General features: G+C 42.1%; 1 protein-coding gene across 1 annotated transcript in view; it reads left to right on the top strand.

Moving 5' to 3' along the window:
- Positions 1–25,756, top strand: part of LOC126267035 (hexokinase type 2-like) — a 183,867-nt gene that overhangs the window by 2,674 nt on the left and 155,437 nt on the right. Inside the window, exon 2 of the mRNA XM_049971821.1 lies at positions 23,175–23,337. Within this exon, the coding sequence (XP_049827778.1) occupies positions 23,175–23,337 (163 nt within the window). The remainder of the gene's footprint in view (positions 1–23,174; positions 23,338–25,756) is intronic.

Here is a 25,756-nt window from a genome sequence, read left to right as displayed (position 1 = left end):
CACTCACTCGTCGCAACAGAAGTCAGGCGGTATGCATCCGAGTCAATGACTGAGCATGTCAAACACATGGGGTCGTCCGTCAAATCAATGGAATGTAGCCTCTGAGGAGTAGTGAACTTCCCATTCACAACCACGTACCACAATTAACACACCGTCGTAGGTAGAAAAGGCATGTGTACCACTCACCACAATGTGTTCCAGGCAACTTCAGGATGTCTGTGTGCGACCGTATTGATATGTTGCTGCTGTTGATATAGGTGATAATAGTCTTTCGTGCTGGGCATCCGTGTCATCGGAAGGTCTGACCGTACGTAGCTGAGGTCAATCAAGAGCTCTCTGACGTGGGCGAGTGCCTGTGAAATGTGTCCTACAGAAACCGGGGGATGCAGAGAGTGTGGTGCCACATCAGTGATCAGGGTGCACACCAGAGTGGCGTGAGCAGAGGTCCACGTGCAACGCGTAGTGTTGAGGTAAAGCAATTGCGCATGTTTATAGACATGAATTAAACCGATACTGCCCGCCCACTGCGGCAGTGTCAGGATTGCGTATCAGACCTTAAAAACAAGGCCGACGCTCACGAAATGTCCATAGGCTGCTTGAAATCTGTCGGCCATTGCAACCGGCAAGGGAAGGACATGCACAAAATAGTTCAGTTTGGAGACAAGATAGGTGTTGACATAACGTGTTCTGAGGAGCATATCTATGCGACGCAATTTGTTGTCCCATATCAGAGCACGTGTCTGGTGTAGGAGCTGGCAGTACGTAGCTGCCAGCGAGCGGCGAACATTGCTATACAACTGCACTCCTAAACATTTGAGTACGAGCACCTTGTCAAAAGACACCGCCATTGCATGCAAAAGCCCCCCTCCGACATCCATGTATTTTGTCTTCTTCATGTTGATGATTTTCCCAGTGGGTGCCCTGTACAGGCATATCCACTGTAGCGCCATATGCATTTCATCCTCTGATCTGGCCAGGAGCACCACATCATTGGCAAATGCACCACAACGAAAGGTCATGTCCCGCAGGGACTTACCTGTTAATCGCTACTGTAGACCTTCTAAAGCTGGTTCAAGTGCTGCCACAAATAATATACCCCACAAGGGGCACCCTTGTCACACTGACTGTCCAACAACATTGTGATCAGACTGGTAATTGTTGACCGTTGACCAGCGCCCTCCATGGGCTAGTCGGACTCTAGAGAGAGGCCCATGTGTTCTAAAACTGTGCGTAGGAAGTTGCGGTCAAATACATGGTCAAAACCGATGGTGACAAGGGTGCCTCATATTTTTCAGGCCGCCATCAAAGCAATTATGTCGCGGTATGCTCCTAAAGCTGTATGAATGTAGCTGATACTACCTAAACATGTCTGATCGGTGTGGATGAATTTTCGGATAGCGGTGTGGAGACGCGCGCGGAGGATTCAGACGAAGATCTTGTAGTCGTTGTTGAGGAGTGTGAGTGGGTGAAAGTCCTGCCACCTACAACCACCTTTCAGTTTCGGTACTTGGCTCAAGAGGCCATCTGTGAATTCCATGGGGACAGTAAAATCAAGGCGGAACAGTTCTTGAAACATTTGAGCCACTTGTCGCCCATAAGGTCATAAAAAGTGCGGTAGAATTCCAGGGATAACCCGTCCAACCCAGGTGATTTGTTTGGTGCTCCACGTGCCAAGGCCTATGACAACTCATTGGATGTAATGGGCAAGAGCAGAGTATCATCTGGTACCACGTCCCTACGGGCGGGAAAATCGTGCGACAGCACGTCATAATCATGTACGTTTTGCAGATCTTCCATGTACAAGGACTCATAGTGTTGGGTGAACATGTACGCTATGTCCGTTTTTGTCACTGCGCAGCCGCCCTCCTCTGTGTTTAGCGCCGTAATGAGCTGACGTTTGTGGTGACACCTCTTGCGCACAATGTGATAGACTGATGCCGTTTCATTGGGGATGCAGTCTTGCACTGGCGCATAGATGCAGACACCTTCTAGCTGCTTTGCCCTGATGCGAAGTAGATGAGATTTGATGCATTGTACGGACATCTGACGTTGGGAGACGGCTATTGCGTCGCCAGCTCACATAACACTACAGTAAAATTCCGATGTTGTCCTTTGCCAGTTCGCTCTGTCAAGCCCGTAGGCCATCGGGGTATTTCGGAGTACAGGTTTGACACATCCCAGTCACCACATCAACGTGGAAGCATACATGGGCAGGCGCCTGAAACGACGACGCCACTTGTCAGTAACTGCTTGCCGACATGCCTCCTTGCGAAGGAGGGTGACGTTCTGCATCCATGGGCCTCTGTGAGGTCTTGTTAGTTGTTGGGGTAACGTGATAGTGCAGATACACGCAAGATGACCTGTGAAGGCCGTCGGCCAGAGTTCTGCATCACAGGTTGCTATCCAGAGGTCCAGACGACTGGCAGAGTGGGCAGTAAAGTGCGTGTATCAGCACTGGTTCCCATGATGTAACAGCCATGTGTCGTGGAGCACGAGGTCACATACCAGCACCTGTAGAGCCGGGCATGGGACGTAATGTGGTATCTGGTCCTCCGGAAACCCACTATGTAATGGTCCATATTTCTTTGCAAAAATGGGGCTCCCTCGTTCGAATAGAAGACCTCGGTGTGAAGTACCAGAGGGGGTGTAGACGTTAACAAGATGGACTGCGCCAAGTGTGAGAGCAATGCCTTCTCCGTGTCACGTCCATCGCTTCTATGCCATCTCAGAGAACGATGGCCGTTCCTTCTGCGCCACCACCAGAGGGTAGGCTGTAAGTAGTGTAGCCATATAGGTCTAGACACAGCTCAGGACGGACCTCCTGGAGAAGAGCAATGTCCAAGTCTGCCGCTCTGATCATGTAACATGTGGCTCTTGACAGTGAAGTGGACACCATTGACATCGACTGTTCCCACATGGTATGACTGAGACAAATCAAGTGGTGGAGGCAGTGTGCTGGTGCTAGCTCATGGTGAGCTTGTACACCACACAGCCATCCAGCTGCATGACGTGCATTACTGTGCCGTACGATCCCCTGTGAGGCAGGGGCGAACATTGCTGTGGGCTCTGGAGGAGGTATCGATGTGTGCTGTGCATCATTGGCCTCCCTGTCGTTTGTCCAATCACCAAGTGAGGATTGGGAGGTCAGTGGTGGTTGGCCACTTTCACAGGAGCCCACATTTTGAGAGTCGACCCGATGCGCCTCGTTTTCAGGGCCACCAGATGTAGGAGTGTGCTCCCTGCCGCCGTTGGATAAGCAGCTGCAGCAGCACGTCGTATACTCCTAGCTCACTCATTTGTTACATAGTTTAATTATTAATTTCTTTGCGTGTTTTTGGTACTTGCATTGTTTAATTCATAAATTTCGGGCGTATTATAGTATTTGAGAGTTGTAGCATTGCGTTTTAGTACCTGAATAGTGTAAAATAGCGTAGTCTCCTTCCGCCGCCGAGTAGTGTGTCAGCAGGGCGCAAGTAGCAGCATTACTGCATTTACAAGGCAATCTTGTATTTTAATAACCGATTAAATTTTGTGTCGATTTGTTTGCGCTCTCTGTAGATTAGTTCAGACGTTCTTTGCACAACAGTTTTTAGCATGGATAGGGACTGCAACTGTGTGTTCGGATGCAGGCTGAGTTGGCATCCCTTCGCTCCCAGCTTCAGGCAGTGTTGGCTTCGGTCACACAGCTTGAGGCTGTTGCCAATGGGCATCACTGTGGGGGTCCGGATGGGGGTTTGTCGGGGACGGCCAGCTCGACCCACGCATTCCCCGATCGGACTACGACTGTGGTTGCCCGGGATACTGCCCGCATTGAGGCTGATCCCTCACCTGTGGTAGAGTGGGAGGTCGTCTCAAGGTGTGGCAGGAGGCGAAAGACATTCCGGAGGGCTGAACGGAAGGCCTCTCCAGTTTGTCTGACGAACCGGTTTCAGGCTCTGTCTCAGGCTGACACTGATCTTCGGCCTGACATGGCTGCTTGTCCTGTCCAGAGGTTGCCTCTCAGTATGCAAGATCCGGGCGGTTGCAGAGGGTGGGCTTGCTGGTAGTTGGAAGCTCCAACATCAGGCGCGTGATGGGGCCCCTTAGGGATATGGCAGCAAGAGAGGGGAAGAAAACCAATGTGCACTCCGTGTGCGTACCGGGGGGGAGTCATTCCAGATGTGGAAAGAATCCTTCCGGATGCCATGAAGGGTGCAGGGTGCACTCATCTGCAGGTGGTCCCTCATGTCGGCACCAATGCTGTGTGTCGCTATGGATCGGAGGAAATCCTCTCTGGCTTCCCGCGGCTATCTTATTTGGTGAAGACTGCCAGTCTCGCTAGCGGGATGAAAGCAGAGCTCACCATCTGCAGCATCGTCGACAGGACTGACTGCGGATCTTTGGTACAGAGCCGAGTGGAGGGTCTGAATCAGAGGCTGAGACGGTTCTGTGACTGTGTGGGCTGCAGATTCCTCGACTTGCGCCACAGGGTGGTGGGGTTTCGGGTTCCCCTGGATAGGTCAGGAGTCCACTACATGCAGCAAGCGGCTACACAAGTAGCAGGGGTTGTGTGGCGTGGACTGGGTGGTTTTTTTAGGTTAGATGGCCTCGGGCAAGTACTGAAAGGGCAACAGCCTCAACGGGTGCGGGGCAAAGTCAGGACATTCGGGGACCAAGCAGCAATCGGTATTGTAATTGTAAACTGTCAAAGCTGCGTTGGTAAAGTACCGGAACTTCAACCGCTGATAGAAAGCACCGAAGCTGAAATCGTTATAGGTACAGAAAGCTGGCTGAAGCCAAAGATAAATTCTGCCGAAATTTTTACAAAGGTACAGACGGTGTTTAGAAAGGATAGATTGCATGCAACCGGTGATGGAGTGTTCGTCGCTGTTAGTAGTAGTTTATCCTGTAGTGAAGTAGAAGTGGATAGTTCCTGTGAATTATTATGGGTGGAGGTTACACTCAACAACCGAGCTAGGTTAATAATTGGCTCCTTGTACCGACCTCCCGACTCAGCAGTATTAGTGGCAGAACAACTGAGAGAAAATTTGGAATACATTTCATATAAATTTTCTCAGCATGTTATTGTCTTAGGTGGAGATTTCAATTTACTAGATATAGACTGGGACACTCAGATGTTTAGGATGGGTGGTAGGGACAGAGCATCCGAAAATTACCTCGAGCAATTAAACAGAGAATCGGCTCGTGGAGATAACATCTTGGACCTACTGATAACAAACAGACCCGAACTTTTCGGCTCTGTATGTGCAGAACAGGGAATCAGTGGTCATAAGGCCGTCGCAGCATCCCTGGATATGGAAGTTAATAGGAATATAAAAAAAGGAAGGAAGGTTTATCTGTTTAACAAGAGTAATAGAAGGCAGATTTCAGACTACCTAACAGATCAAAACGAAAATTTCTGTTCCGACACTGACAATGTTGAGTGTTTATGGAAAAAGTTCAAGGCAATCGTAAAATGCGTTTTAGACAGGTACGTGCCGAGTAAAATTGTGGGGGACGGGAAAAACCCACCGTGGTACAACAACAAAGTTAGGAAACTACTGTGAAAGCAAAGAGAGTGTCACTCCAAGTTCCAAAACCTCTCAGACAAACAGAAGCTAAACGATGTCAAAGTTAGCATAAGGAGGGCTATGCATGAAGCGTTCAGTGAATTCGAAAGTAAAATTCTATGTACCGACTTGACAGAAAATCCTAGGAAGTTCTGGTCTTACGTTAAATCAGTAAGTGGCTCGAAACAGCATATCCAGACACTCCGGGAAGATGATGGCATTGAAACAGAGGATGACACGTGTAAAGCTGAAATACTAAACACCTTTTTCCAAAGCTGTTTCACAGAGGAAGACCGCACTGTAGTTCCTTCTATAAATCCTCGCACAAACGAAAAAATGGCTGACATCGAAATAAGTGTCCAAGGAATAGAAAAGCAACTGGAATCACTCAACAGAGGAAAGTCCACTGGACCTGTCGGGATACCAATTCGATTCTACACAGAGTACGCGAAAGAACTTGCCCCCCTTCTAACAACCGTGTACCGCAAGTCTCTAGAGGAATGGAAGGTTCCAAATGATTGGAAAAGAGCACAGGTAGTCCCAGTCTTCAAGAAGGGTCATCGAGCAGATTAGAAAAACTATAGACCTATATCTCTGACGTCGATCTGTTGTAGAATTTTAGAACATGTTTTTTGCTCGAGTATCATGTCGTTTGTGGAAACCCAGACTCTACTCTGTAGGAATCAACATGGATTCCGGAAACAGCGATCGTGTGAGACCCAACTCGCTTTATTTGTTCATGAGACCCAGAAAATATTAGATACAGGCTCCCAGGTAGATGCTATTTTTCTTGACTTCGGAAGGCGTTCGATACAGTTCCGCACTGTCGCCTGATAAACAAAGCAAGAGCCTACGGAATATTAGACCAGCTGTGTGGCTGGATTGAAGAGTTTTTAGCAAACAGAACACAGCATGTTGTTTACCAATGGAGAGACGTCTACAGACGTTAAAGTAACCTCTGGCGTGCCACAGGGGAGTGTTATGGGACCATTGCTTTTCACAATATATATAAATGACCTAGTAGATAGTGTCAGAAGTTCCATGCAGCTTTTCGCGGATGATGCTGTTGTATACAGAGAAGTTGCAGCATTAGAAAATTGTAGCGAAATGCAGGAAGATCTCCACTTGGTGCAGGGAGTGGCAACTGACCCTTAACATAGAAAAATGTAATGTATTTGCGAATACATAGAAAGAAGGATCCTTTATTGTATGATTATATGATAGCAGAACAAACACTGGTAGCAGTTACTTCTGTAAAGTATCTGGGAGTATGCGTACAGAACGATTTGAAGTGGATTGATCATATAAAATTAATTGTTGGTAAGGCGGGTACCAGGTTGAGATTCATTGGGAGAGTCCTTAGAAAATGTAGTCCATCAACAAAGCAGGTGGCTTACAAAACACTCGTTCGACCTACACTTGAGTATTGTTCATCAGTGTGGGATCCGTACCAGATCGGGTTGACGGAGGAGATAGAGAAGATCCAAAGAAGAGTGGCGCGTTCGTCACAGGGTTATTTGGTAACCGTGATAGCGTTACGGAGATGTTTAACAAACTCAAGTGGCAGACTCTGCAAGAGAGGCGCTCTGCATCGCGGTGTAGCTTGCTCGCCAGGTTTAGAGAGGATGCGTTTCTGGATGAGGTATCGAATATATTGCTTCCCCCTACTTATACCTCCCATGGAGATCACGAATGTAAAATTAGAGAGATTAGAGTGTGCACGGAGGCTGTCAGACAGTCATTCTTCCCGCGAACCATATGCGACTGGAACAGGAAAGGGAGGTAATGACAGTGGTATGTAAACTGCCCTCCACCACACACCGTTGCGGAGTATAAATGTAGATGCAGATGTACATGTAGTATGTGTTCCTTATTGTCGGGCGCCTTCTAGTGAATGAGGCCGATGGAATCTGTTGCAACTGTAGGCGTGTCAATGCAGTTGATGTCTTCTGCCATTCTCACATCCCCGTCCCATTCTTCAGCTGACAATCGCCTCTTCTTGTTTTTCTTGGGTGATTTTTGCTTGCGGGTTCGAGATTCGACATCCACTGGAGAGCAGGGCTCGACATGGTCTCGGTCATCAGGAACCCCTGTATCAAACCCTGACAGTGATGTCGGCAGGGTGCCCACAACACCACGGTGGGCAGAAGCTGCAGGAACCTCTGCACCATTTGGCTGCGGTGGTGTCGTCATTGACGTGATCGGTGCCGATTCTCCAACAGAGTTCACAGTGGCTTGAGGTGGTAGCAGGTGTTGATCATCCATCAAATCATGTTATAGTGCCTCCACATACGTTAGTGGGAGAGAGGTCATCGTGGATCATTGGGGAAGTTCATTGCGGGACACCTGAACAAAGCAGTGGTGCAGACACTTAGTTCTAACATGGCCCTCCTAGCCGCAGCCTGAGCAGATCCTCAGTTGGCCATCATATATAACAATTGTGTGACAGCTGCCAACGGAAACATATGCTGGAACATGCTTCTTAAGTTCTATGTGAATTTGTCGTACCCTGTTAAGGACAGGGTACATTTCGAATGTATTCCATTTCTCCTCTGTGTGGCTCAGAATTGTTCCATATGGCTGCAGCGCATCATTGACAAGGTTGGTGGGAACTTCAAACTGTAGTTCAAAGATGCGCATGGTACGCATCCCCAGACCAGCATGGTCAGCTGCTACCAAACTGACATTACCGTCTGCATGGCAGAAGTGAAAGCCATTTGCAGATCGTTAGAGGAGTCTGTCGCAGTCCGCTTCGTCAATCAGTTTGAGGTACACTGTGCTAGATACAATAGACAAATGAATGCCTATCAGTTCTTGCGGTTCTAAGTGCATGATGTCTCGAAGAAACCATTCAGTTTCATGCGCCTTCGGTCTTGTGTACGATGCATTGAACATTAGTTTGATTGCAGCTTGTTGACATGAGAACGCCATAGTGTGTCAGTACCATACTATAAGGTAATACAACAATGCAACCACATGCTAGCGGGTAAACAAACAATACCTGTGGAGCGCTGCTCGGCATGCTAAGCCTGTCCGCACAGTATCATGGCTGAAAGCCGACTGCCAACTGAGCTACCCAAGCACAACTCAAGACCCCTCCTCACAACTTTGCTTTCACCAGTTGGTCCAGATCAAATGCCAGTTGAAACTATTAGGCCGGCTACTGTGGCCAAGTGGTTCTAGGTGCTTCAGTCTAGAACCACATTGCTGCTACGGTTGCAGGTTCGAATCCTGCCTCGGGCATGGATGTGTGTGATGTCCTTAGGTTTTAGTAGTTCTAAGTCTAGGGGACTGATGACCTCAGATGTTAAGTCCCATAGTGCTCAGAGCCATTTGAACCATTTTTTGTGAAGTTGAAACTATCACGAAAAATTATTTGACAGAGTGTAACAACATAAACTTGACATAGATGGAAAAGATATTCACTGCGCAGAAAATCTTTATTGGAATCAAACAGCTGAGGTTAAAATTGACAGTCAAGTGACAGAAGCACAAAGAGTCTGTAAAGGAGTTAGACAATGATGTGTGCTCTCACCACTGCTCTTTAATTTGTACTCAGAACGTGTATTCCAGGTGGCACTTGAAGACCATGAGATAGGTGTCAAAGTAAGTGGGGTATGGATTAACAACATAAGATATGCAGATGACACATTCTTAATTGCTGATAACATGAATGGCCTAGGAGACCTTCTTACAACAGTGGGAGAAGACACTAGGAATATGGGTCTCAGCATCAACAGCAAAAATACAAAATTTATGATTGACACTCGCAATTCAAATAAACATCAAATGTAGAACTAATGCATAACAATCAACCCATAGAAAGAGAGAATAGGTTCAACTACTTAGGGATGTGGTTACGTGAAAACTGTTCATCTGACATGAAAATCAGATGTGGAATAGAGAAGGCCCATAGTGCATTCATGAAATTTAACAATGTTTTTACAAACACTGTCTTTGATCTTAATCTCAGAAATAGATTTATAAAGAGCTATGTGTGGTCAGTACTACTTTTGTATGGTGTGGAAATTTAGACGCTGAAAGTAAACACTATAACAAGTTGGAAGCATTCGAGATGTGGTTGTATTGGAGAATCCTTAAAAATCCATGGACAGCAAGGAAAACATACCAAGAGATCTTGAGAACAGTAACCACAATCAAACATAAGAAAACAGCTTACATAGGTCATGTGATACGAAATGAAAGGTATCACGTTTTCAGCTGATAATCGTGGGGAATATTGAAGGCAAGAGAGGAATCGGTCGGAGGGCGACGTCATGGCTCAGCAATGTCAGACAATGAACAGAAATAAAATATGTGGGGGACTTGATCAATACTGTAAGAGGAACAGAAGACAGCAGATGTGACTGCAAACATCCATTAGTGGATATGCAGCAGCAGCAGAAGAAGAATGACTAAAAATTGGAAATGAAAATGTAGTTGACTGGAAGGAATACTGTAGGCCGTGTGTCTCTGCTGTTATCTGCTATCTGCCAAACTTTTCATGGTATATGAAACACATTTCATTACACCACTTTATAGGTTAGTTCCAGTTCACAACATATTTCTCTCCAAAATTTGTCACTATACTTATATATGTCCCATAACATGGTTTGTTGCCTGCGGACCAGGTAATCTTTTGATTTGGACATCCTTACTCACCAGAATTTTTCACTACCTAAGTTTCTCCCATGACAAGATATTCATCATAGGCAGTGTCCTTATTGTACAACAAATGTAGATTTCACATCTTGGTTCTTTTGTAGTGGATGCAATACTCTATTTTCCATGTGGCAGGGCTTCTGCTAATCGAAAGAATTTGTTGTTGTCAGAATTAGCTCATATTAAACATATTTTTATGTATAAGAAATAATTTATTTATAAACAAAAGTGTGGGGTAAGAAATTATGTTTAATATGAGTGAGGAACCTATTATTTCTGTGCATATTATTTACAGACATTGTATGTCAATTGTCAAAAATGGAGGGGGGACCCACTATGTAACTTTACCCCAAATAATGAATGCAAAACAAAGATTATAGTAACTGATTTATCTGTAGCCAATGTAGTTTAAGGCTCAAGTAAGTCAAGCGACCCCTTGAGGCACCAAGCTGAGAGGGGCACCAGAGGCGTCCTAGTGTAAAATTTCTAACTGACACGGATGAAAGTATATGATAAAAGAAGCAAAAATGTTAACAGTATACATGGATCCACACATAAGCCATTTGTGGGATGCTGCAAGTGTGTATTTACGAGCCGCCACTGACTTCTCTATCGAATATCATCCTACTTAGTATAAAAGAATTTGAAATGTAAACTTTTAAGTTAAGACACTGTAAAATTGGGCTCAAATTTCACACTAAGACTACCTTAATAAGTAATATAACACAGCTCTAGCACATGACATATTGTAATTTATACTCAAACATGTGTTACACATGTTGTCCTCACATTGTGGGGCAATACCACACTCGTCTCTGCAGCAAGTGACAAATTATTTTAGACACCCTCGAAACTTGGCATAAATCGATAAGACTGTACAGTTCTCTTCTCCAGTTTTGTACATTTCATTTTTGAGACGACTCTAATGGAGAAATCTGAGAATATTGAAGTCAGGCAATGCAAGCCAAGGTACGGTACAAGCCGTGTGTGACCTGTCTGTCTTGGACCATACTGGCATGTCAGATGCCATCTTATATTCGAATCAAAATGTGCCTGTGCACCATCATGTATGTACCACATCACTCAATGTTACACAGAGTGAGCCCAGTTCGATGGTGCTCCAATCGAAAAGTTTACGTTTCAAATATAAGAAGGCATGCTGAAAAGTGCCGTCTCTGAATTTATGTGAAAATTCTTAAATGTTTTTAAATAAAACAAATGTTAGTAACATTCTACGTCTTTATTCTTCATGTCTACATATTTGCAGCCATCTCCCACTAGATGGCCCCAGACTGTAGTGTGTAACATGGCTGTGTGTAACATAACTATGTCAGGGCATGGGAAACAGCATGTGATAAATGAATTACGGATTCGAAGAGTTTGTCCACACATGGAACACCATTTTGTTCATCATGAAAATGCTGGACCATACACGAGCAATTCAACATCTGCAAGAATCCAACAAATTGGGCTCACTGTTATCGAACATCTTCCATACAGTCCTGCCTTGCTCCCATCCGAGTTTCATCTGTTTCCAGAACTTGCAGAAAACCTTCGGGGACCTGACTTTGATAGTGATGAAGAGTTGGAAGCAGAGGTGAGGTTGTGGTTCTGTCAACAAAGTCAAAACTTTCTGCAGTGACGATATTATCAAACTTGCCCCTCGTCAGGAGTAACGTGTTTGTTGCCTGGATGACTAGGGCCTATATTGAGAAATAAATATGTAGACATGAAATATAAAGATGTAGAATGTTAATAAAGTTTGTTTTATGTAAAAAGCTTTATAAGTTTTCACTTTAAAAAATTCGGAGGTATTACCTTTCAGCATACCCCCGTATTTATGCTAACTAGGACAAATTTTATACTGAAGTCTGTGGTAGCTTGTAACCAAAAACTCTCAATTATTTTGCAAACATCTCCTTTGTGGGCCCACGTTCACTCTTAACATTTTTGTTTCTGTTGTCATATACTTCCACATGTGACAGTTTTTGCTATTAATTATGATCCACTACATCTATGCAATAACAAATTTTTAAAACTTCCTGGCAGATTAAATCTGTGTGCTGGACCGAGACTCAAACTCAGGACTGAGCTTGAGTCTTGGTCCAGCACACAGTTTTAATCTGCCAGGAAGTTTCAAAACCAGCGCACACTCCACTGCAGAGTGAAAATTTCATTCAACAAATTTTTATTTTTATTTTTATAGATAAACAAATAATAATGCTTATGTAGAACCCAGCTTGATGCAGATCTTCCAATCTGACATCACTTCAGTGACAGATGTGACTGTTTTAATTACTATCATCAACAATAATCCAACCCAGGTCTACAGCATGAAAAGGGTGAACACTGTCATTTTTTTGTCCTCTTTCTTTCAATCTGTTACTTCGTCATCTTTTTTTTTTTTTTTGTCAGTGTTTCAGTGCAGATGTTAGATGACAGCTTTCAAGTTATGTCATAAGAACTTCATATAGTTTTTCTAAATTTTTTATATCAGGGGGGTCCTAGAGCGGACGCGGTGAGCTACTGTGCTGGTACCATTCAGGTACGAAGGGAAATTGTTATATTACACTAAAGTGACAAAAGTTATGGGATACCTCCTAATATCGTGTTCGACATTCTTTTGCCCAGCATAGAGCAGCAGCTCAATGTGGCATGGGCTGAACAAGTCATTTGAAGTTCCCTGCTGAAATATTGAGCCATACTGCCTCTATAGCTGTCCATAATTGTGGAAGTGTTGTTGGTGCAAGATTTTGTGCACAAACTGTCTTCTTGATTATGTCCCATACGTTTTCCATGGGATTCATGTTGGGTCATCAGATTGAGAGATTGAGCACATTGTTCCGATCGAATTGCCCACAATGTTCTTCAGACCAATGTGAACAATTGTGGCCTGGTGACACGTTTCCATTGTCATAAAGTGAGGCAGGGGAGGGGGGGGCAGGGGGGGGGGGGAGTATGCACAGCCACTTGTGCACTGCCTGCTGCCCCTCTTCATTGGAACGAAATTTCTTCTTTCCTCCATTTGCATCTTTGAGTGGTCCAGACATGTGGTAATCACTCACTGCAAGGTCTGGTGAGTATGGCAGATGTGGCATAGTATCAAAGTGCAGGTCATTGATTGTTGCAAGTGTTGCACAGGCAATAGGGCGCCAGCATTGTCATGTTGAAAAATTACACCTGTAGTCAAAAGTCCAAATCACTTTGATATTACTGCTAAATGAAACTGACTTTACTGTATTGGAAGACAACTCCTCACTCATCCCAAAAGAGAGTCAGAAAAACCTTTCCTGCAGATAGCTCCATCTAGAACTTCTTGAGTTTTGGTGATGAGGAATGGTGCCACTCTCTGCTTGCTCTCTTTGTTTTGAGCTGGTGGTAGCACACCCAAATTTTGTCTACTGTAATGAGTCTTGCGAAGTACCCATCAACTTCTGCTTCAAAGTGCTGCATACATTCTTCACAGATGTCAGTGTGTCAGTCTTTCACTTCTAAAGTGAGCTGCAGTGGCAACTGTCTTTGCAGACTCTCTGTGAAACTTAAGCAATTCATGAACAATGTGCAATGTGAATGTAAGATAACAATTACTACTTAATCCAAACATTTGGTTTCAAGGTAAACGTCATGGAAGTCACAACAGAAAATGAAAATACAGGAAGCTGTATTGATAACAATTTAACAAATTATAAATTTGATGATGCAAAGAAATTATGTGTGGAATTAGGACTCTCAGACCACTCTGCTCTGTTCATTAAAATAGCAAATGCGAATGAACTAAGCACTAAAAATACTTGTAGCAAAAGACAATTTACTGCTGAAAATTTAAAACACTTCTGCTCTAAATTAGAAGAGGTGGAATGGCAAGTTGAAGATGATATTCCAATCTCTGTACAATTTAACAGATTTCTAGAAGGTGTCAAATAAGCTAAATTAGATCAGCGCTCGGATAAAAATATTTGGTTGGAAGTAAAGACAACTGCACAAGGAGTTGAAATACAGCAATGACCCTGTTTTCATAAATTATGTAAAATGGTGTAAAAGCTTAGTTAAAAGGGTAGTGACATCTGCAAAAGAAATGGTGAATAATAAATACATCTTGGCTCATGAAAACAATTCAAAGGCAGTCTGGTCTGTCATTGTGCTCCCTGCTGCCGTTGGGTAAGCAGCTGCAGCAGCAAGTCGTATAACCCTAGCTTACCTATTTGTTAGATAGTTTAATTAATTTCTTTGCGTGTTTTTTGGGTACTTGCATTGTTTAATTCATATATTTAGGGCGTATTATAGTATTTGACAGTTGTAGCATCGCACTTTAGTGTTTACTTCGTAGATTCTTATTTAAATTGCGTGTGAGTTTCGTATAGGAGGTGCAATTTCGAGTTTTAGTTACTGTAATCGTAAATTCAGCAGATTGTAGCGCAGTCGTTAGGCATTTGTACAGGTTAGTTGATACATTCTTTGCGTGTTCCGCTTGCGTTATCTAGGCACGGACTCGTGTTTCGGTAACTGTTGTTGAACATCGATTAGAATGGACAGGGACTGCGATTGCTGTGTTCGGATGAGGGCTGACTTGGCATCCCTTCGCTCACAGCTGCAATCAGCGCTGACTTCGGTCGCGCAGCTTGAGGCTGTTGCCAATGGGCACCCAGATCGGTCTGTCCCCATATCGGTCTGCCGCTGTGGTTGCCCCGGTTGCTGCCCGCAGTGGGGCTGAGCCCTCGCCTGTGGTTGATTGGGAGGTCGTTCCAAAGCGTGGCAGGCAGCGAAAGGCGTCCCCGGAGGCTGATCAGAAAGCCTCCCCGGTGCGTCTGACAAACCGGTTTCAGGCACTGTCTCTGGCTGAGCCAGATGCAGCTGCCTGCCCTGTTTCAGAGGATCATTCTCAGCCTTCAAGGTCCGGGCAATCGCAGAGGGTGGGCTTACTGGTAGTTGGGAGCTCCAATGTTAGGCGCGTTATGGGGCCCCTTAGGGATACGGCGGCTAAGGAGGGGAAGAAATCCAGTGTGCACTCCGTGTGCATTCCGGGAGGAGTCATTCCTGATGTGGAAAGGGTCCTCCCGGATGCCATGAAGAGCACAGGGTGCAGCCAGCTGCAGGTGGTGGCACATGTCGGCACTAATGACGTGTGTCGCTTTGGATCTGAGGAAATTCTCTCTGGATTCCAGCTGCTATCTGATTTGGTGAAGGCTGCCGGTCTTGCTTACGAGATGAAGGCAGAGCTCACCATCTGCAGCATCGTTGACAGAATCGACTGCGGACCTTTGGTGCAGAGCCGGGTGGAGGGTCTGAATCAGAGGCTCAGACGGTTTTGCGACCGTATTGGCTGCAGATTCCTTGACTTGCGCCATAGGGTGGTGGGGTTTCGGGTTCCGCTGAATAGGTCAGGAGTTCACTACACTCAGCTGGCGGCTACACGGGTAGCGGAGGCTGTGTGGCGTGGACTGGGCGGTTTTTTAGGTTAGAAGGCCTCGGGAAAGTGTGGGATGGGCTGCAATGTCAAAGGGTGCTTGGCAATTACAGGACGTGCTTGGATCAAGGAACAGTCGGAATTATAGTTGTAAATTGTTGTAGTTGCGCTGGAAAAGTCCCTGAGCTTCAAGCGCTAATAGAAAGCACAGAAGCTGATATCGTTATAGGTACAGAAAGCTGGCTAAAGCCTGAAATAAGTTCTGCAGAAATTTTTACGAAGTCTCAGACGGTGTTCAGGAAAGACAGATTAGGCAGAATTGGTGGTGGAGTGTTTGTGTCTGTCAGTAGTGGTTTATCTTGTAGTGAAGTCGAAGTAGATACTCCGTGCGAATTGGTGTGGGTGGAGGTTATACTTAACAGCCGAATTAAGTTAATAATTGGCTCCTTCTACCGACCCCCAGACTCCGATGATACAGTTGTGGAACAGTTCAGAGAAAGTTTGAGTCTCGTAACAAATAAATACCCCACTCATACGGTTATAGTTGGTGGGGACTTCAACCTACCCTCGGTATGTTGGCAAAAATACTTGTTCAAAACCGGTGGTAGGCAGAAAACGTCTTCAGAGATTGTCCTAAATGCATTCTCCGAAAATTATTTCGAGCAGTTAGTCCACGAACCCACGCGAATTGTAAATGGTTGCGAAAACACACTTGACCTCTTGGCCACAAACAATCCAGAGCTGATAGAGAGCATCATGACTGATACAGGGATTAGTGATCACAAGGTCATTGTAGCTAGGCTCAATACCATTTCTTCCAAATCCATCAGAAACAAACGCAAAATAATTTTATTTAAAAAAGCGGATAAAGTGCCACTAGAAGCCTTCCTAAAAGACAATTTCCATTCCTTCCGAACTGACTATGCGAATGTAGACGACATGTGGCTCAAATTCAAAGATATAGTAGCAACAGCAATTGAGATATTCATACCTCATAAATTGGTAAGAGATGGAACAGATCCCCCGTGGTACACAAAAAAGGTCCGAACGCTGTTGCAGAGGCAACGGAAAAAGCATGCGAAGTTCAAAAGAACGCGAAATCCCGAAGATGGGCTAAAATTTACAGACGCGCGAAATTTGGCACGTACTTCGATGCGAGATGCCTTTAATAGGTTCCACAACGAAACATTGTCTCGAAATTTGGTAGAAAATCCGAAGAAATTCTGGTCGTATGTAAAGTACACAAGCGGCAAGACGCAGTCAATACCTTCGCTGCGCAGTGCCGATGGTACTGTTATCGACGACTGTGCCGCTAAAGCGGAGTTATTGAACGCAGTTTTCCGATATTCCTTCACCAGAGAAGACGAATGGAATATTCCAGAATTTGAAACACGAACATCTGCCACCATGAGTTTCTTAGAAGTAGATACCTTAGGGGTTGCGAAGCAACTCAAATCGCTTGATACGGGCAAGTCTTCAGGTCCAGATTGTATACCGATTAGGTTCCTTTCAGATTACGCTGATACTATAGCTCCCTACTTAGCACTCATATACAACCGCTCGCTCACCGATAGATCTGTACCTACAGATTGGAAAATTGCGCAGGTCGCACCAGTGTTCAAGAAGGGTAGTAGGAGTAATCCATTTAACTACAGACCTATATCATTGACGTCGGTTTGCAGTAGGGTTTTGGAGCATATACTGTATTCAAACATTATGAATCACCTCGAAGGGAACGATCTATTGACACGTAATCAGCATGGCTTCAGAAAACATCGCTCTTGTGCAACGCAGCTAGCTCTTTATTCGCACGAAGTAATGGCCGCTATCGACAGGGGATCTCAAGTTGATTCCGTATTTCTAGATTTCCGGAAAGCTTTTGACACCGTTCCTCACAAGCGACTTCTAATCAAGCTGCGGAGCTATGGGGTATCGTCTCAGTTGTGCGACTGGATTCGTGATTTCCTGTCAGGAAGGTCGCAGTTCGTAGTAATAGACGGCAAATCATCGAGTAAAACTGAAGTGATATCAGGTGTTCCCCAGGGAAGCGTCCTGGGACCTCTACTGTTCCTGATCTATATAAATGACCTGGGTGACAATATGAGCAGTTCTCTTAGACTGTTCGCAGATGATGCTGTAATTTACCGTCTAGTAAGGTCATCCGAAGACCAGTATCAGCTGCAAAGCGATTTAGAAAAGATTGCTGCATGGTGTGTCAGGTGGCAGTTGACGCTAAATAACGAAAAGTGTGAGATGATCCACATGAGTTCCAAAAGAAATCCGTTGGAATTCGATTACTCGATAAATAGTACACTTCTCAAGGCTGTCAATTCAACTAGGTACTTGGGTGTTAAAATTACGAACAACTTCAGTTGGAAGGACCACATAGATAATATTGTCGGGAAGGCGAGCCAAAGGTTGCGTTTCATTGGCAGGACACTTAGAAGATGCAACAAGTCCACTAAAGAGACAGCTTACACTACACTCGTTCGTCCTCTGTTAGAATATTGCTGCGCGGTGTGGGATCCTTACCAGGTGGGATTGACGGAGGACATCGAAAGGGTGCAAAAAAGGGCAACTCGTTTTGTATTATCGCGTTATAGGGGAGAGAGTGTGGCAGATATGATACACGAGTTGGGATGGAAGTCATTACAGCATAGACGTTTTTCGTCGCGGCGAGACCTTTTTACGAAATTTCAGTCACCACCTTTCTCTTCCGAATGCGAAAATATTTTGTTGAGCCCAACCTACATAGGTAGGAATGATCATGAAAATAAAATAAGAGAAATCAGAGCTCGAACAGAAAGGTTTAGGTGTTCATTTTTCCCGCTCGCTGTTCGGGAGTGGAATAGTAGAGAAATAGTATGATTGTGGTTCGATGAACCCTCTGCCAAGCACTTAAATGTGAATTGCAGAGTAGTCATGTAGATGTAGAAAAACAGAACTGGGGGTTAGAACTAAAATTAGGTCAGAAGGCAGAAGAATGCTTTAACAAATTAAAAAAAAATCCAGCCAAAGATGTAGAGAACACTATATAACAGCTCAAAAACAAAAGTTCCCCAGAGTGGTATGGCATACCCACCAAAGTAGTTAAATCAGCTGCCAGGATAATAGCTCACCCCCTCAGCTCAATAATCAATAAATCACTCGAAGAAGGCCACTTTCCAGACACCCTGAAGTATGCAGGGGTAAAACATTTGTTCAAAAGAACCTCAAGAGAAGATATGGGGAACTACTGCCAAATCTCTATTATCTCAATGTTCACAAAAATATTTGACAACGTGGTAGTAACGCGAATCAAAAAATTATAGAAAAATCAAACATAGTGTCAGATAATCAATACGGCTTTCAGACAAAAACACAATAGATACCATACATGAGTTTGTGAAAATAACTTGTTCTGCTTAGACAACTCCAACAAAGTTGCAGGATTGTTCTGTGACCTCACAAGAGCATTTGATTGTGTAAACCATCAATTGCTCCTGTACAAAATGGAAAAATACGGAATTGGAGATCGTGTTTTAGAGTGGTTCAGAGAAAACAAGGAGTAGTAATATCATCAAGCAAGAGAAATATATTCTCTGAATGAATTATTATTTTACAAAGCATTCCAGAATGCTCAATTCTGTGTCCAGTTTTGTTCTTACTTTACATTAATGGACTGCCACTAAACATAATTTCACGCTCAGTTTTATTCACTGATGATATGTCTGCCCTCATCAAAAGCAATCACCCTGAACAAATTCCCTCAACTGTCACAAATCCACTAGACAGTTTACGAAACTGGTTCCAACTAAATGGGTTAAAATTGAATAGTGGAAAAACACATTTACTACAGTTTAAAACTAAAAACTCTAAGATAAATGAAATTCATACTACCTGCAGAAACCATGAACTATCTACAACATGCTAAAAAAGAAACAAATAACTGCATGGAGCTAGGGTAACTGGAACCAAAGGTGCACAAATTATTAGTGTTATTACTCTGTAGAAGAATTTATTGATGCTGATGTGGAAGTCTGAGCAAGGAAACATCACCTGTAAATTAAGCTTAGCAGTTTTGTGTCAAATAAATGATTGTAAAAATATGTTCACTATGTAAATGCTGTTGTTATATATTACTTTGTAATACAAGTGAACTGGAGTGTTGATATATTGTTTTTGTAATATTGTATATACAAATTGTAATGTAAATGTAATGTTGACAAGTTCCCATTATATCAGATCTGTGTTTTGACGTTGTATATTATGAGACAATAAAAATTCTGATTTTGATTCTAAATATGAACCAAAATACACCACCTTTGCTTACTGTCATATGCCAACCTTGTTTCAGTATTTTGAACATGTATGTGTTAATTATTCATGGAACTGATCCATATTTATGGTACACCATTGTCTTTACATGCAATTTTTTCTATAGTGAGTGCAGTGTTTGCAGTTTGTTGTTTGACTACAGAGTTGTGTGTACATTGTCACTGGAAGACTTTGGGCCTCTAGTGTTCTGCCTACAGACACTGTTAGCTTTAGAAGTCAAAGAATACTGTACACAAACTTATTGTTGTAATCATTGTTAAATATGTTTTATTTTAGTGTTCTGTGCTCAGTTTTTTCTAGAATTAGTAATGAAGCAGTTTGATTGATTGGTATGTTTATTCATCTGTATAACAATACAAATAGTATGGATGTCGTCACTTGTGTCTTATGAACTAAAAGATACATGGGTTCTCACGATGTTCACAATTCAATGCTTACAATTTGTACATACCCCTTCTTACAATATTTATAATTATGCCACATGCTGTTCCTTTATATAGGCCTATGTGGTATTTGTGTCTACTAAATAGCTATCTATAGTTATTATGAATACTCATTTACCTTGTAACAGCTTTTGCTTAATAAATATGTTTTTAGCTTTTGGCTAAACATTTGAAGTTCGTTTACACCTTTTATTTTCTGTGGCAGTCTGTTGTACAGTTTTAGGCCATTATATAGCACACTGTTCTATGTTTTGGAGTTGTTTTTCCTCTATAGGTATAAGTTGTGGCTGGATCTAGTTTCATGTTCGTGTGTTGAGCGGTTTGTAGCATACAGATGAATATTTTTCCTTACATGCATTACAGTCTGGAAAATGTATTCACATGAGACAGAGTTTCTAGTTTTTTGAATAAATCATTACAATGGGCCCTACTGCTGCTATTTATTATTATCTGTACAACTCTTCTTGAAGACAGACAATATTCCCATCATTTGTTCCCCAAAATATGAATCCATAACTGAGGATTGAGTGTATGTATCAATAGTACATCATTTTGAGGCATGAAATATTGTATACTGGCGCAACTATTCATAGAGATTAACATGCTGTAGATAGTCTCTTTGTTAAAGCTTTTACTTGTTCTGTCCATTTTAACTGATAGTCTATCTTCAACCCCAAAAATTTTGTATCCATCACACATTCCTTTACATCATCATTGTGTCTGTTGTTCAACCTGAAGTATACAATTAGTTTTCATTAGTACCATGCAGGATGCCTATATTAATATTTTGTGGATCTGATAAGTGTTTTACTAGAAATCCTTCTGAATTATGTGAAATCTCAACACGCTGCATCCGGTTTTCTAGGTAGGACTTAAACCACTTCTTAACCATATCTCTTATTCCTATTAACTCTAATTTATATAATACAATTATGTGGTCCACTGTATCAAATGCCTTTGATAAGTCCATGATAATTCGATTTACATGATCATCTTCGTTCAGTGCCTCAAGAATGACCTTTGTAAGCTGTACCATAGCCAATTCTGTACCTCTTTTGGGCCTGAAAACCATGTTGTTCTTTGCAAAGAAGGTTAAACTTATTTAGGTACTTCATTAACCTATTTTTCATTACTTTTTCAATAAATTTGGAAATGGTGGATTGTAGGGAGATTGGTCTGTAGTTTTCTAAATTTTCCGCATCACTATTTTTAAGGATGGGTATTACTTTCACTTGTTTTAGCTGCTCCAAAAAAACAGCCAGATTTGAATGATTCATTGATTATTTTTGTTAATGGAACTTTTATGGAATTTGCACATTCTTTGAGGACACAAGCTGGGATTTCATCTAGACAACTTGATTTTTTATTTTTTAATTGATGTATAACTTGTGCAGCCACTTTCTCATTTGCCGCATAGAGTGCCATTGAGTTTGGTGGATGGTTGAGGGTGGGTAAGGCATAAGTGTCTGTTGTAATTTCTTAGCAATGTTGTTTAAGTACACATTTACAAAGTAAGCTATTTCTTTTGGGTGGTCCATTTGTCTATTTTTGTTCTTAATTTGTGAATTCAAAAGTTTTTGCCCCATGTTTGCTGTTTCCTGATTGATAATATTCCAGGCTGCTTTGCTTTTGTTTTCTGCCTAAAATAGTATTTGATGGTTTGTGATTTTTTTAGCAGCTAGTAGTAGTACCTTTCTGCAGATTCTCTTGTAGTTCTTATAAAATTGCAAAAAATCTGGGTCAGTCTGTCTATTTTTGATTGAAGCGAGGTACCTAAGAGTTTCAGAGAATTTTTTGATGCCTCTGGTTATCCAAAATGATTTTTTATGAAGCCACAATGGTATGCAAAGTTTTGTGGAATGCTTCCTCAAATTTTAGTTTAAAAATTGACATGAAACTATTAAACATTTTGTTCACATTCATTTCCGCATAGACTTCCTCCCCCCTCCGTCATATTGTATCTGGAGTGTAAATTCATACAGGTTCGACTTTGAGAAGAGCCATTTGTATACTTTTAATTTAGGGTGCTTTTCTACACAAAAATTTACTATTAATATCTGACACAAATGATCTGATAAGCCCAGATCTTGAAAATGTATATAGCATTTTTTCGTTTCTATGTCTGTTGCTAGATGGTCTATGAATGTAGAAGATTGTTTTGTTACTCTAGTGGCACAGCTTACAAGTGAAGTCATGCCATAACTGTACAAAAAATTTAAATAGGCATGGCTGACATAATCTGACTTCATTGTATTGATACTGAGATCCCCACAGACTATTATGTTTGTTTTTGAGCAAGATACCTTGGCTAGTGTTAGATTTAGTTTTGAGAAAAAAAATATCCACATAACTACTCGGTGATTGGTACATACAAATTACCTGGTCAGTCATGGACACTGCATAAAGCTTATTCTTTTAAATGAAAGCTCACTATCCCGGTTGTTACCCACTTTCTTAGATGCCTGAGAGAAGCACAGAACAAAAATATAGTTATTGTAGTATATTATACTGGTGGAACTTGCTCCCTTGGTACCATTTCTTATCCCAGTGCGCTGTAAGTATAGGGAGTAAGCTCATTTTCACTGCTCTCCACAGCTCATACTGAAAACCAATCTGAGAGAAGGTTTTATTCTGCCTGGATGTATGCTTTGTTTAGTGAAATGTTGCATATAATTGTGAAAAATACTACAAGAACAAATATATTAAGTATTCCAATCATAATTACAGACTGTTAATGGATTGTACATTAATTTTAAATAATATTTTAATCGTTTGTAATATAAGTGTTTATTTTGACAGGTAAGGCAGTTATGCAAGGAATTCCATCTCACTGATGTCCAAGTTAATCAACTTATGTCTTCTTTTTTGGAGGATGTAAAGCTTGGTTTGGGGAAGGATACACATCCAAATTCAATTGTAAAATGTTTTATAACATATGTGCAGGATCTTCCAAATGGGAAAGGTAGGTTTTATAAATAAAATGTCTATGTCACAAGGCTTATTCAAGTTTTCAGAAACATCAGCTAGCTAATGCTCACTGTTTTATATAAATATCACAGTATGGATCTGGAAATGGTTAAAAATTTGCAGAGCCTCTTCCATTAACAAATGCTGATAGTACAGGCACTTACCACTGCCAACATCAATTGCAAGTTGAGTAGCACCATTTTAGTTCTCCTCTTTCACATCTAATGAACATGACAATTTACGGTTCATTATTATCATTCTTATATTTTAGAATTGGACATGAGCTGTTTTCTTTAATTCAAAATAAATATTAATTAATAGTACACCCTGCCATTTATTCATGGTAAAGATCATAGCATGTTAGAACATATTTATAATCTTCATCTGGCACACTGGTGATCATTGTCATTCCAGTCCACATTGACCCCTATCACTCCTGTGCAAGGATTTGTGCAGTCCTGCTTTAAGATGACACTACTCCCTTACCAGCCAAGTGTAATACAGTTGACCTACAATTTATTATTGTTAGTCAAAGCTCTGCCAGAAATGAAATGCCACTCACCAGAGATAAAATAAGATAAAAACTTTTTTTTAAAAAGTGAGATCATAACTTGCACAAACTTGACATGTAAGAATATTGAAACCTAATAGGTCTCCAGCGCACAAAAATATTTTACATTGGAAATTTAAAGACTCCTAAAGTTTCAGTGTGAAATAGGCTAAAAATGTCCAAAAGACAAAAGAAAGAAAAGTGGCACAAAAAACATAATATGGGTATCATATTGCATTGCATGGTCCCACAGAAAATGGGAAAGAAGCAAAATTATAAAATCTATAAATACATTTACTTTCACACAAAATAGAATCTAGCAGTACTTATGCGTGATCAACTGATTTATTCCTTAAGGAATAAATGTGCCCTCACTTTAAGCATGGTTGAACATTTTCCTTTGCTCACAAAATACCAGTATCAAATTTTAAAAAGGAAGAAAATCAAACTGCTGCTAAGGTACAAACACAAAATCCTGCAAATAAATTATAGATTTAAACAGATTAAAGACGACTAATGTGAAAAATCACAATATTAATAAATGTGTGCATTATGAAATTCTAAATTTACAATGACAAAAATCCCTACAGGTAAATCTTAAATTTCAAGGTCATATATCTCTCTGTGTCACCAACAACTAAACAGTACATAAAAAGCATCAATATTATTAAGAACAATGAAAGGATTGAAATACACAAGGAGTATCAATTAGTCTCTAATTATATTTCTTTTACAAATATTAATAATCATTCAGGATCAAAAATGAGTGGCACATCCAAATTGTGGTATAGTGTACATCATTGGATCCAGCAATCGTACAACACTAAACCCATACTGGTGACCCCGAATTTTGTTCACAAGAGCTACAATGAACTCTCGTACCGTTGGGCGGTACACAACGTATCACTTGCTGCCCACTACACAATACACATGCCAAGTAGGTTTTCCAATGGATGCTTTGGCATGGTTTTCTAATTATCCACTTTGTGTTCACAATAGTTCGACACAGTTCCCGAACACATTGACTAGCTGTAGTCAACAGGACAGCGCTTCTACTTTCTTACAGCCATGTATGCCAGCATCAGGTATGAACTATAACTTTTTGTTACTGTACATGAATCAGCAGTCATGTGGCAGTGTACCATACCAACAGAATGTTTTTCATGCTCAAAACTTTGAATGCAAGCATTTTACACTGAATATGAACTTTCCACGTGTTCTGAGTGCTCAACAATGGCCGACACAATCTGCTCAAACCCCAGTGATTATGTTTACGGGTTTCCCAAGTGCCAGTGTGAACTTTCTGCCCGAATCAGTGGCAGTACAAATCAAGCCAGATGCTCAAGACAGTAAATTTCATGTTTATCCCAGAACTATGGATTCTGCACCAGCCCCCTCCACACACACACTACCAACGTCTGCTTGACAAGTGTTTCCGATGGCATACGCCATTCCCTGCTGCATCTGCCATGAGTGTTCCACAAACATTAGGTGGATTTAACAATTTTATTACACCTGTAGGGGAGGGGCCTGGAAACTGTACTCTGTCGTTCTCCACACATCCGTCAACTACGGCCGACTCTACCCTGCTGTTCCATTCTATGCCTGTTGGCGTTACTCCGTTGAATGCCCAACTTGTAGATTTCTCTCGACCAATGCTGAGCCAGCCTCACCTACTGTGCCGTGTGCAACTGACAGTGTCTGAAGCTGGTGCACCACTACTGCACCTGAGCCAATTACACTGCAGAGCTATGGACAGGGGATGACAGTTTCTGACAAACAGTTATATCAAGACTTCTCCATCCATTGGCCTAAGTTATCACCCCTTCGCAAGGACATGGTTTGCCTTGTTTGACCACGTCCT

This window comes from Schistocerca gregaria, chromosome 4 (assembly GCF_023897955.1).
Source record: "Schistocerca gregaria isolate iqSchGreg1 chromosome 4, iqSchGreg1.2, whole genome shotgun sequence".
In the NCBI taxonomy this organism is placed as follows: Eukaryota; Metazoa; Arthropoda; class Insecta; order Orthoptera; family Acrididae; genus Schistocerca; species Schistocerca gregaria.
This window is presented reverse-complemented; position numbering and strand designations above follow the sequence as displayed.